We start from the raw sequence: 13,755 nt of genomic DNA, 5'->3' as shown, positions 1-13,755 counted from the left end.
CTCGGTTTCCTCATTTGCCAGATCAAAGGTTATCTAACACCCCCAGACTCTGGTGGGCCTCAGTTGTCGCTCCCGCTGTAACCCCCAGCTCCGTTTGCTGCCGCTCCTGGAGCTGACCCAGCAGCGCACGACTCCGGGGGCCCCGCCGCGGCCCGGCGTGGGGCTGGGGTTCTCTCCTCCCTGCTCACGGGGGCGCCCCGCACACCGGCAGCCGTCGAGGCCCCGCGGGAGGCGCTCGCCGCGTCCCCGGGGCCCCAGCTAGAGGCGGGGCTGTTCAGGGGGCGCGCCCAGGGCCATCCACCCCACGGCGGCGGGGAAGAGTCAAGCATGGAGCCAGAGGACGCGCCCGGAGCAGCAGGTAGGGGGGGGGGGAAGCCGCGAGGTCCCGGAGCGGGCCTGGGGCCGGTAGCGGGGAGCCTGCGGTCTCCCCGGGCCGAAGAGGGCGCGGCGTCGCAGCCGGGCTGGCCCCACCCCCGGCGGCGTCTCGGGTTTCAATGACCCGGCCCCGCTCGCGAAAGCTCCGGGGGCCCTGGCGCTGCAAAACAAGACCGTAAACACGTCGCGGAGTCAAGGAAAACTTCCCCCAGAATCTGCAGAATAAACAATCGAGAGCCCAAACCAAACACCCGCACCTGTCCACACACTCGAGCAAAACTTAGAGCCCGCCGTCCTTAGCCTGGAGTTGTGGGCTGGTCCGGGGCTCACGGCCGGCTTTATCCCCCCGGATCCCTCTACGGGACGGGATAACCTCGGCAAGCCCGGGCCAAGCCAAACCCCGAGCGCCCCCTCCCCCAAACAGCCATGCGAGGGAGCCCGCGAAGCTCCGGAGCAGCCAGGAGCGCCCGAGCTAGGTTCAAAACAAAACAGCAGCCTCGCGCTGATAACATGCCAACTTAAATTAATGGGTTTGCAACGGGTTTCGAAGGTTAGTTAGCAGACGAGAGCCCTGCCAAAGTAGGGGGTGGGGGTGGGGGACGGGGCAGGGAATTCCGGAGACAACTCGACGGAAAAGCCCGCGGTTTGCTTTTTGGAAACTTAGGCAGAAACGTGTAGGCTGCTCTTTAATGTCCAATCTCCAGTTTTGCAGCGGGCCACGGGAGATATTTTCAGCAGTAGGCAGGACGGGGTTGCATAATTGCTAACTGAAGTTGATTTCAGGACTTCTGGAGGCCCTGGTTGTTTTCCCACCTATTCCCCCTTCCCTTCCCCGCCAAGAGTTCAAAGTCGGGACAGGAATTTGGAAGTTTTACGCAAAGTTTGGGGGGAGGGGACGGACGACGACGACTGTATTTTCCACCTATTTAAGCGGCTTAAAGCCTAAGGCTAGCCCAAAGGTTAGTCGCGACTTCGGCGCTGAGTGATGCCTGCTGGACTAAGGCAGGTAGAGGAGGAGGAAATGAAGGGAACGTGGGGGTGGAGTGGGTGACCGAAGGGGTGAGTGCCGCTGCCAGTAATCACCTTGGAGGCCACTCGTGTATTTCCCTTAGGCACCTCCGAACCAAGAGCAAAGGTTAGGTCTCTGAACCGCCCGGAGTCCTGCAACTTCAGCTCCCATAAATAGCTCTATGGAGTGCCTGTCTGTCCTGGAGAGTCTTTTCTAGCACCCGGTGTTTAGGATGGCACTTTTCAATATCTGCTGGTTTTTATCCTAACTTCTGGACAGTGAGGGGGACAAAGGACACACCATTCCAGAGAAGTGAGACTACTTCCTGTCTGTGGACAGTTAGCGCAGTAGGTTAGAATCTGGTGATATTAGAGCTGGGGTCATAGGTTGGATTCCCATTAGAGTCAGTCGGCTTTGTTCTGTTCCGTGGTCACAGACTGTCCCCCTGACCCCAGCCACACTTGTCTTGCAAGTGCACGCTGTCCTTAACAAACAGGCATCAGGCAGCAGAACATAGAAGAGTCAGTACAAAGCCAGCGGCGCCCCTGGGAAAGTAAGTGAAAGAGCAGGAGCTGCTGAGGGTGGGTTAGGGGTGTCATCGGTTTGTATGAAGGACGGCACATGGGACAAAGAAACAAAGTTGCTTTTGCCAACTGGTGGGTTCCAGAACCCCTCCCCCTCTCTCGAACTTGAGTGTTTTGGGCAACTGCCCAGCTCTCTCTAGTTCGGTGCCAATCTCTTCATGGGTATTTGGGTGGGTGAATGCTAGTGTTTCTAATGCCCTTGTCATTAGTGCACCTGGTAGGAACAACTTTGCTGCTGAAACAAAAGCCTTGGGGGTTTATTGACATACTTCTTCAGGCAGCGCTGGGAATTGTTTTCAAAACCCCTGTCACCTCCTCACCTCTTTGCTGTTCCTCTATTCTCCAGAGCCCGGTCCCCAGATAGGTCAATGCAGCATCTTTCATGAGGTGCAAATAAAGAGGAAACAAACTTTTATTTGAAGGAAGGCCCGTATTGTACAAGCTTTGTTTAATGTCACTGAATCTGGCCCTCTTAGACACTGAGTATAAATCAGGGGGGTACCAGAAATTTAAATCTAGCAAAAGTGGCAAACTCTTGGGTATTTTTTTTTATTTTTGTTGATCTGCCCGTTCCGTTCTTATACTTTAATCTAGTCTCCCATCTTCATCATTGAAAATAGTACATTTAATCATAGTTTATATTGCTTAAAGGTTTATAAGTTGTTTTCCCCTCTGTTATCTGTGAGGCAACTATTATCAACCTGTTTTGCTGTTTACTGTTTTGTTGTTCCCTTTGGGTCTAGACCCTCCGTTAGTGGAGGGAACTCAAAAGATAAGCCAGTCAGATTAGAACTGTTCTAAGGGAAGTGTCTGAGGCACTGAGAACAGTTAAAGTGTTAGATAAGACCTAGTGGTCTTGAGACCATCATGACAATCTTCCCTTAAGGGAGGATGTAGTTCATAGAATCTATGCATGAAACCGTAGTTATAAGATTAGGCCATGGAAAAATACTGGCAGTAATATTTTAAAGATTACTACAGCTGTGTGTCCAAAAATAATATTTTGCCAACTTACCATTTTGAATTCCCCCCCCTTGCACCTGTGTACCTCAAAAATCCCCTGTGCGACCTGAACCTTGACATGCAAATCAGCCAGCTTTAGGTGGCCACCAAAATTAGGGTTTAAGTGTCCCACTTTCAGAAGGGCACTTTGGGAGTAAATCTCCCCCGCCTGGGCACATCTCCCCTTTCCAAGAATATGCTGCTCCCATAGAACCAAGTCTTCCTACCTGAATGGGCCTCTTGAATGGCCCCATGTTGTGTGTGTGTGTGTGTGTGTGTGTGTGTGTGTGTGTTTGAGCTATATTTTGGGTGCCCCGCTCTCTCCCCTTCCTTCCCCTCTCTCCCACTCTTCCCTATCATTTGACAATAAAACTTGAGTACTTAACTGGCCCCCATTATTGTAACATATTGTTCACAGCAATGGAACTCGTTAAGGGATTTGTTCTCCTTTTTGCCTCTGGCTGGCTCACAGGCCTTTCTTTGGACAAAAAGTGGGTCCCTGGACAGGGACTTTCCCTTTTGACAGCCCTACCTATGGTGGGGACTTGAGCCTAGTCTTTAAAAGTAAGGGTTAATGGGGGAAGCCTGTGTCCTCCTAGGAGGATTCCTTTATGCCAAAGGACTGTCACAAGGCACTTGCCCAGGGTTGTCAATTTGCTAGTATGTGCCAGAAGTAGGGCTTGAACTCAGGTTTTTCTGACTTAGAGGCTGACACTACTCATCTGCACAGATGACTAAATTAGGGCCCTGAGAGGTTAAATAATTTCTTGTAAGTAATGAAATCCTGTATGAGGACACAATTGTCCTGATATGCAGGGTTTTTCTCTCATAGCATCACCAACAACTACATTCTCAGTGTATCATCTGTTTTCTATACTATTCTGAGTAGGAAACAGGCCTTGGAATACTCAAGACTTCCTCTGCCATGTCCCAGCTCTTTATCTTGATGCTTCATTCCATCTCTGGAGTCACATACCCCTGTAATCGCTCCCTCTGATTGGATGGCCTCCCCTCATTGGATGATTGTCCTGGCCAGCCATGCCTCATTCCTCTACAGGATGCACTCAAGACTTGCTCTACCAGGGGGTTCTTTCCCCCCCAACCCGCTTTCAGCTTCCTTTTATGTATAGTCAGTCCTCAGCTGGGTTGTCCTGTCTTAGGTCTTGCCACTGCATTCCGATGACTCTGGGGGAGATTGTGAGACTGATGACTTTGCACAGCCCTGCCTCACTTAAATCCAGTTAACTTGCAAATCAAGATATCACCCTCCTGACGTCATTGGTCCTCTTTGAGATTGAAGGACAAACAACAATCCTTAACGTTCCTGCCTTTGACTTTCTCAACTTCAGACATTCATGTGATTTTATTAATAACTTCATTTTCACTTTGCTGTTTACAAGCATGCACATGAGGGACTCAGTTCGAAGCTACGAAGGTCCCATCTCCCCAGCTGCCTCTTTTCAGAACTAGCATGGAGCTGTGAGGCCTGGCCCCTCCTCTAGTTGTCAGAGAACCGCGTGGCTGGAGAGCCGAGCCAGGTGGAAGTCCTGAGCTTGGGCAGGGCAGGGCAGGGGGTTTAGCCCGAGGCATCTGCTTTTCATCCAGGATCTGGTCTCCTACTGAGCTGAAAGAGAAATTAGAGGTGGCAGGTTGTTCCTTTCTCTTTTTTACCTGGGGGCTTCTTCTGACTTATTGCCCTTGACCTTCCCTAACCTGTTCAGCCTTGCCTCCCCTCTGCCCTATATTTTATGGGTTTTTTCATGGTTTCTGTGTTAGAAAAAGTGCATATTATCAGAATTAATGTTTTGTTATTAAGAATTGTATGGTGAAAAGTATATTTTCAGCCATCTCGAGTGAACACTAAAGTTGGTGGTTGGGGAACCCTAAGTCCCAATTTCCCATAGGTTCAATGTATCAACATTTGCGTTTTTTACTTTCCTGCAAGTTTTTTAGAGACCTTACCCCTCTATTGTCTTTCTCCATTTGAATATAAGCCCCTTGAGGGCAGTGGTTGTCTCTCTACTTGTATTTTTATTCCTAGCACTTAAGCACCGTATTTGGCACATAGTAAGCACTTAATAAATGCTAGTTGACTGACTGGACACAAGCTAAACAAATCTATGCTGCTGAAAGGGAAGACTTCTCTTTTCTATTTCTCTTTTCTCTCTCTTTTTTTTTCCTTGTTAAAGGAAGCATGAAAGTAGAATTTTCATCATTGCTGCTCATTAAAATCAAAGGCTTCAGAAGAGAAAGACAGACTTGGGGATAATAATAGTAACAATGATAAAAATAGCTACCACGTATATACATACATGTACACATGTATATGCACACATACGTATACATACACACATACTCTGTGTGTGTGTGTGACACAAAGTTCCAGGCACTGTGCTAAGCACTTTACAGTTATTATCTAATTTGATCCTTACACAACAACCCGGGAAGGGAGGTTCTATTATTATTTCTCATTTTATAGATGCAGAAACTTAGTCTAATGGAGATTAAGTGACTTGCCCAGGGTCACACAACTAGTAAGTGTCTGAGGGAAGGGAACAGCTGATTAAGGTGGTGCCTAATGAGTTTTAGATTTCTGGACCACAGATTAAAACAGGAAAGATAGATTCTTGCTAGTAATGAATTATAGCTAACTCTGGAAGCCTTGCAAATCTAATCAAAAGAGCTGTTAACTGGAAATAAAAAGAGAGAGAAAAAAATCTACACAGACCTACCAAGGTGGATACCATAGATAGTAGCTGCTGTAGAGACACCCAGAAACTTACTGGACGCAAATACATTAAAGCCAGCAATACGATTCATAATCTTGTGTGGGACAATAATTTCCCCCCAAATGAAGTAGCAATCAAAGGTTTCTCAAGGTAAAGACAGGCTTTATTTGCAAGTCTCAGGCGAGAATTGGGCATCGCCCACTCTAGAGTGGTCTGGGGTAGGGAGGCAAGTTTCAGAAGGTAGACATGCAGTTTATATACCCCTTAAAGGGCCCCCCAAAGCTCCCTTACAAAGCAATTCTAAAAAGCCCCCAAAACCCCCTGGACCTCTATCTCCATCCGTGGGGGTAGTTGGCCTCACATTCTTGAAACAAGGAAAGATTCTTAATCTAACACCTTAACCTCAAACTAACAGAGAGCAGTTACAGGCATGCTCACCCTATGTGTGTTCAGGATGTGGATATATGTGGTGTATGTGCAAGTTTAAGCGGGCGGGGGGGAGTGTGTGTGTGTGTGTGTTAATTTTTAAACTCAAAGATATAGTTCAGGTGTTATGGAAGCTAAAATATTAAGTATCCTTTTCCTTAAATGAGAGACTTTCATCCATTCCACTCAGTCTCAATTATCTATGCATAGTGTATGGGTAACAATCAATGAACAAGCGTTTATTAAATGCTTGGTGTGTGAAAGGCACTGTACTAAGCACTGGGAATACAAAGAAAACAAATATGAAGTGATTCTTGTTCTTAAGGACCTGACCTTGTATTAGGAGATAGATACATCTTAAGGGGATAGATCATAGATACCTCACCTCTATAAGTATGGCTAGAGGTTAGGGATATACATATATATCTATATATGCACACAAATAAAGCATGTATAGAATAAATTCAAGATAAATACATTGTAGTTATAGAGGGGGTCAAGGAGGCACTTAGGTCTTGAAGGAAGTGATGGATTCTATGAAACAAAGTCGGGAACATGATAGACTGGGTGTTGTGTGGGAGGAGCAGAGAGAAGGCCAGTTTGTCTGGATTGTAGACCTTGAAGAAGAGTAGTGAATGATGAAGCTGGAAAGATAGGCTGGGGCCAGGTCGTGGAGGGCTTTAAAAATTAAACAGACAAGTTTGCTTGGCAATTATTCTCGAGTAAGGGAGTTTCATAGTCCAGCTTGTGCTTGAGGACAATAACACTCTTGGTCTACTGTCTGAAACAAGTGAACAAGTGATTCTAGTTTGCGGGAGGTACATTTGACCTCAGAGGTATCGTTGAGGCTTAGTGGAATGGACTCATGACTGGATTGTGACTTTGGAAGAATGGATCCTGTTCAAAAGAACAGGAGAGATAAAAGGTACATACACTCATGTGAGGAACTCTAGAAACTGGGGAGGGGGTAGGGGCAAAGTGTAGAGAGCATTTGGGTGAAGACCAGTGGAGGCAATCAATTTTGTTATTGGAGTCTTTTATAGCTCACTGGTATGCAAGGAGAAAATGGGTAAGAAGTTCAGGAAATAGGAGCCTGGCATGGGAGAAGCATAGTCCTGGTGGGGGACTTAATTTTTTGAACATCTGCTGGAGCTTTTCTCTTCAGAGAGCTGTTAGCAGAGGAGCTAACATTTTCTTGATTTTTTAAAATGATAATTTGTATAGAATACTGGATTTGGAATCAGGGAGATAAGGTTCTGTGACCTTGGATGGGTCAAGTCAAATCAATGAGTAATTATTAAGTGCCTACTGTAAATCAGCCAGGGCTGGTAGATGCCATAGTGGTAGACTGCTGGGCCTCAAGTCAGGAAGACATCTTCCTGAGTTCAGATCTGGCCTCAGATGGGCCCTGGGTAAGTCATTCAGCCCTGTTTGCTTCAGTTTCCTTATCTGTAAAATAAGCTGGGGAAGGAAACGGCATACAGCTCCATTTGCCAAGAAAACGCCCGTTGGGGACATGAAAAGTCAGACACAACTGAAATGACTGAATAAGTGCATCCGACACAGCATTAAAATCTAGTGATACAAATAAATTAAAAAACTACCCCTGCCCTAATGGAGCTTATAATTTAACAGGAGAGACAATATACAAGCAACTATGCACAAAAAGATATGTATCTATTTATATGTATACACATATATGAACCACATGTATGTTGTATTTATATGTGTATATGTGTGTATGTGTGTATATATACATGCACACATATACACATATATCACATTATATACATATACACATATACACACACACACTATATATATATATGTGTGTGTGTGTGTGTGTGTGTGTGTATACGTATGTGTGTGTGTGTGCATGCACATGTACGTGCCTGCTACATTGGAGGTAATCTCAGAAGGAAGGCTCTAGCATTAACTTCAATTGGCAAGTTATTCATCCTCTCCAGGACCAAGTTTTTTGATCTGTGTTTAAGGTCCTTTCCAGCTTTAAGTCCATGATTCTGTAATACTATGAATTTTACTCCAAAAGATGGAGGAACCAAGGAGGGTAATTGCTATTCTGATCTGATTCTCAACAATAAGGAAGAAAGAACACAGGCTTTGTAGTCAAAGGATCTGGCATTTAGATTCCATCCGTCTTTGACACTCTACCACCTGTGAGACCTTGGACAAATCAATTTATTGAGAGCTGTCAGTTTTTTCAGTTGTAAAACGACTGGGTTGGACTAGATGTCTTCTGAGGTTCCTTCTAGTTCCAGATCTATGATACTGTAAATTGTATGCTGAAGGAGAAATGATGAGGACCTTGGAGGAAATTGACTTAGAATTTATGATGAAGAATGAAAGAAAAGCTGGGCATAGTCTAACCAGCACCTTTTGTTTTTGGAAAGCATTTTTAATTATTTGGAGAAACAACAGGGTAGGATCTCATAACCCAAAATTGTACGGAGAAAGTTAGCCCAATGAGGGATTGGAAGCCTTCAAGGATAAAATTTTAAAGGCACAAAAAGAAATGGGGAGAAAAAAAAGAAATTGTTTAGTGTGTCTTTTATCCATATGCACTTATCTATAAACTTAGATTTTAAAATGACAGAGTGAAGATAGACCAAGACCAGATGACAGGGTGAATACAAAAGTGCGGCATGGTCCTGTAAAAAGTGACAGGGAACTAAAGTACAGAAGGAACTAATGCCATTGAGGAAATCTAAAGACAATAAAAAGCTGGGGGGTGGTGAGGATGGGGAGGGAGAGTAGAGAAGTGCAGTAAGTGGGGTTAGCTATTTGGAGGGAAAAGAGGAGTATCAACTAAAAGATTGGACTGTTGCTTGCAATAGATGGCATAATGGTGTTTTATCTGGTGGTTCTTCATCCGTGGAATGCTCCACCCCTCTTCTCTGCCTGCTGGCTTCCCTGGCTTTCTTCAAGTCCCACTTAAAATCCCACCTTCTACAAGAAGCCTTACCTCTTAATTCTAGTGCCTTCCCTCTTAATTATTTTCCCCTATTTATTGTTTATAAAACTTGTTTGTCCAGATTTATTTTGTTTAAATTGTCTCTCCCATTAGATTGTGAGCTCCTTGAGGGCAGGGACTGGCTTTTGCTTCTTTAGTACCTGGCACATGTAATTATTTTATGAATGTTGATTGATTGATTGATAGTCACAGACTATGGAGAGAAGATAGAATTACTCAACAGTTCTTTGCATATGTCTTCTCTGCCAAGAGCAATGATCTCTGGATAGTAAGGATAGAAAAACTACTAATAGGGACTTGAGACCCAAGTTGAGTATGGAAATAGAGTCCCTTACTTCCCTCTATGAGTTCAAGTCATCAAATCTAGATGAACTATATCTGAGGGGACTGAAAAAACAGGTGGATGTGATTACTCAGAATGGCACAGTGAAAGGAACTGAATTAAGAGTTGGAGGACCTGGCTCAAATCCCAGCTCAATGGGGTGGGATTAAATGACCTGTAAGCCCCCATTCCAGCCTTAAATCTATGATCTCCGATCTTTGAAAGATTCCTGCGAATGAGTGAGGTGCTACAAGATGGGGGAAGGGTGAATTTCTTTATTTTCACAAAAGAGAAGAGAGTCTCTAAGCCGTGAGCTTAGACTTGACTTTGAGTCCTGGTAAAATTCTATGTAACAAGTTCAGTTTAACATAAAATAGGGTTAGGAAAGGTTCAAGGTGTGTGGGACAATAATTTCCCCCCAAATGAAGTAGCAATCAAAGGTTTCTCAAGGTAAAGACAGAGGCTTTATTTGCAAGTCTCAGGCGAGAATTGGGCATCGCCCATTCCGGAGTGGTCTGGGGTAGGGAGGCAAGTTTCAGAAGGCAGACATGCAGTTTATATACCCCTTAAAAGGCCCCCTCCCCACAAAGCCCCCTTACAAAACAATTCTAAGAAGCCCCCAAAACCCCGTGGACCTCTATCTCCATCCGTGGGGGTAGTTGGCCTCACACTCTTGAAACAAGGAAAGATTCTTAATCTAACACCTTAACCTCAAACTAACAGAGAGCAGTTACAGACATGCTCACCCTATGTGTATTCAGGATGTGGATATATGTGGTGTATGTGCAAGTTTAAGTGGGTGGGGGGAGTGTGTGTGTGTGTTAATTTTTGTGAGAAATGTGGTTTTGGGGATCACTGGACTTCCCCAAATTGTGAGAACACGCTTTGGGGATCATTGGACTTCCTAGGCAGGGCCAAAGCCCCCCATCCCAAATCTGTGGGGAGGGATCACAGGGCCTCCTGGGGTCAGACCCTAAGGAGGACCCAAGTGATGGCCCCTTAGGAAGGCGGTAAGATCACAAGGCTCCCAAGACAGGGCCAGAAGTTCAAAGTGATGTCCCCTCAAGGAGGCTGTGCAGACCACAGGGTTCCCCAAGGGGATCCGGAGTGGTAGCCCTCTTAATACCACAGTGGGGAATCACAGGATACCCCAAGACAAGATCCAGGACACACTGCAGTGAGGAATGACAGGACACCCCAAGGCAAGATCCAGGAGTAAGCCCAGTAAGCTTCCACTGCCTATTGCTTCCCTTCACTTGACCTTAGGAAGATCCATGTGATTTGCCTATTCTCACCCAAAGAACTCAAGATCAGAGTGGACAGAGGAAGACATTTTATTACGTTCCTCACTCTCTATAGTGTTTATAGGAACACTCATGCTGATTCAGCTGCAGGAGCAGGGGTAACCATTCCTTCCACTCCTGCTAGAGTCATGGTTAGTTTACAGTCTTTGTTTTTTACATAGTTTTCCTAGGTTATACAGTTTATATAACTATGATAAGGCTACAGAAGCAAAAGTGAAGTTAATTAGATTTTCCTTGTCTTAGTTTATGATTAAACTGTATTCTTTTACTTCCCCTACTTTCCCTCTTTAACATATGCAAATTATGCAAATCAGTAGGCCTGGATTCTTGACCCAGACCAGACCCTAGATAAGCTTGAACTGGTTCAAGTGGGTTTGGCCTCTCTAATTCCCTAGACTGCCTTCTCAAAAGGTATGCACATAGGTAGAAGCCTCTGACCTCACCTGACCGACCTTGAGGCCTGGTCTCTGCTAAAGCTGGGGTGGGGGAGGGCGGGGAAGCACACCTTTAGTTCTGTGGAAACAAAACTCCTCCTCCCATTTCTTAAAATTTTTAAACTCAAAGATATAGTTCAGGCATTATGGAAGCTAAAATATTAAGTATCCTTTTCCTTAAATGAGAGACTTTCATCCGTTCCACTCAAAGGTAACATTATATACATTTTAACAGGAGTCTTTGGTTCCCTTAGCCAATATCATGATAGTGATAGGAATTCTAGGCACTTTTCACAGAGAAAGTGAGGAATATGTTATTCCAAAGGCAAACTTCCCGGGACTTGATGCAGAATTGAAATTACTGACTTGTGTGCTCAGTCTAACATCATCCTTAAGAAATAGACCTTACAAATAATAGCATTAGGTCATCACTGTAGTGGAAAACTGGAGAATACAGATGATATATATATATTTTCTAACATTATCACCATACTAGACCACTCTATCATATCTCCTGTTGAGCTGTCTTCTATATATGATTTATATTGCAACCAAATGGCCTTTCTGTTTCTCCCTGAATTTGAAATCCCACCTTCTGCCTCTGTATCTTTGCACAGGCTGTGCCCCATGACCGAAATGTAATTCCTCCTCCTCCTCCTCCTCTTCCTCCTCACTTTGCCTCTTAGACTCCCCACTCTTCCTCAAGGCGCAGTTCATGTGCCACTATCTTTTATAGTAAGCCTTTCCTGATCTCCCTAGTTGTTAGTGCCCTCCTCCCTCTTCAGATAATCTCGTGTTTACTTGTCTGTGTGGATGTTGTATTCCTGCAAGTTTCTGGGCAAGGACTATTGTTTGTTGTTGTCTTTATATCCCTAGCACCTAGCTCTGGAGTGTTGTAGATACTTTAAAAAGCTTGTTGAATCGAATTGAATAGATTGTTAGCAGTCATAGAGAAAGGGAAGAGGTGAATACAGGGAGGTTGCTTGGCTTCATCAACCTCTGGTCATGCCAGACCAAGCTTCTTCCTTTATTCTATTCTATTTTATTTATTTACAGGGATACTAGACTGGTAGATCAGGAAATGTGTAATTGTTGTTCCACTAGATTTTAGCAAAGCCATTGACAAAGTATGTTCTGTTCTCTCCAGGGAGAAAATGGATAGATAAAAGCTAAATAATAAGTTGATTTAGGTGGAGTTAGAACCAGTTTAATGAGAGCCTCAAAGAATAGTCATTAACCATTCAATTTAAATTTAGAAGAAGGTCATTAGCAAAGTAGCTACAGGAATCTCCTTGATTCTGTGCTTGGTAATATCTGTGACTTGGATAAGAAATATAGATGAAATACTTATCAGTTTTGCAAATGATGCAAAAGGCAGATAAAAGAGCCAGTACTCCAGAGGGTCTTGACAGCCTAGAATTCTGGGTAGAATTATAATAAGATGAAGTTCGACAGGGATAAATAGGAAGTTTTACTTCTGGGTAAAATTTTTCTAAAAACTTGTACAGGATAGGTACAGGAGATGTGGCTAGAAAACATTTTTTCTATAAAATACTTGAGAATTGGAGTGGACTTTAAGTTTAATACAAGTCAATAGCGTAATATGGCAACAATAAATAAAGTGAACGGAACCTTTCATCGAGAGACTGATGGTGCCCCAGTCTAGGGAGGTGATGTATCCTGTCATGGTCACATGTAGATTGTGTTCTGATCTGGATACTTCATTTTAGGAAGGACATAAGATACTCCAAAGAAGAGTTATGGGGATGGTGAAGGGCATCTAGATCAATAGTTTACAAGGCCCCTTGGGTGCATGACCTAAGGCATTCACGATTAATATATTGTAGGATGGGATGATGGGTCTCATCTTACTCCTCTGATAGCTAATTGTGGGGCTTGTCCCACAGTAGCTCCTGTACCCATTATCATTCAGCGTTTCCCCATTTTTGACTCTCTTGCTACTGGCCTCCCATGGCTGCTGTAAGCTCCCAACTTTTCTCCTCCTCAGGAATTTCATAATATAAAAATGACAGGCACCTACCTGCCTACCTGCAACCCTTAGTGTACCCCATACCCTGCTGCCGAGGTGTCCATGGCACTCCTTAGTGGATTCAGTGCTTTGGGGCAGTGGCCAGTGAATAAGAACCAACTCCCACCCCCCTTTAATTTTTCTATAGGACAGTATGAATTGCAGAGGATTGGCAAGCATGAATAGATTGTGATCTGCCTTGTAGATCTCATTACACTGTCTTTACCCTCAAACCTTCCCTTCTGGATTTCCCTGTTTTTATTAATGGTACCATGTACAGCAACAATCTGGCTAGCAGCTACTGCGGTGTGTGTAAGACCAACAACAACCAGCACACAGAGGGCTGCCAACACATGTGCTTTGATCTGCTTTTCTAGGGAAAGCAGCTTTAAGGAGTTAGCATCCAGTTTAATCAAACATACATATATCATTCACTTAGTTTAGGGGGAAAAGATCAGCCCCCTGAACTTCAAGGCACATACAAACATCAACAGACAGACCTTGTATGATTTAAATCACAATTCATAGTTATCAGAGAAGAACCAATGG

The 13,755-nt window shown here is 44.5% G+C and overlaps 1 protein-coding gene across 1 annotated transcript in view; it reads left to right on the top strand.

The window, feature by feature from the left end:
- The first annotated feature begins 494 nt into the window (after positions 1 to 494).
- The window catches only part of FAM169B (family with sequence similarity 169 member B), a 102,104-nt gene continuing 88,843 nt past the window's right edge, over positions 495 to 13,755 (top strand). Inside the window, 4 exon segments of the mRNA XM_036736574.1 lie at positions 495 to 550; positions 676 to 925; positions 1,040 to 1,112; positions 1,881 to 1,937. Coding sequence (XP_036592469.1) covers positions 495 to 550; positions 676 to 925; positions 1,040 to 1,112; positions 1,881 to 1,937 — 436 coding nt within the window.

Source organism: Trichosurus vulpecula, chromosome 8 (genome assembly GCF_011100635.1).
Source record: "Trichosurus vulpecula isolate mTriVul1 chromosome 8, mTriVul1.pri, whole genome shotgun sequence".
Classification (NCBI taxonomy): domain Eukaryota; kingdom Metazoa; phylum Chordata; class Mammalia; order Diprotodontia; family Phalangeridae; genus Trichosurus; species Trichosurus vulpecula.
Note: the sequence above shows the minus strand (reverse complement) of the source record. Positions and strands in the feature narration are given on the sequence as shown.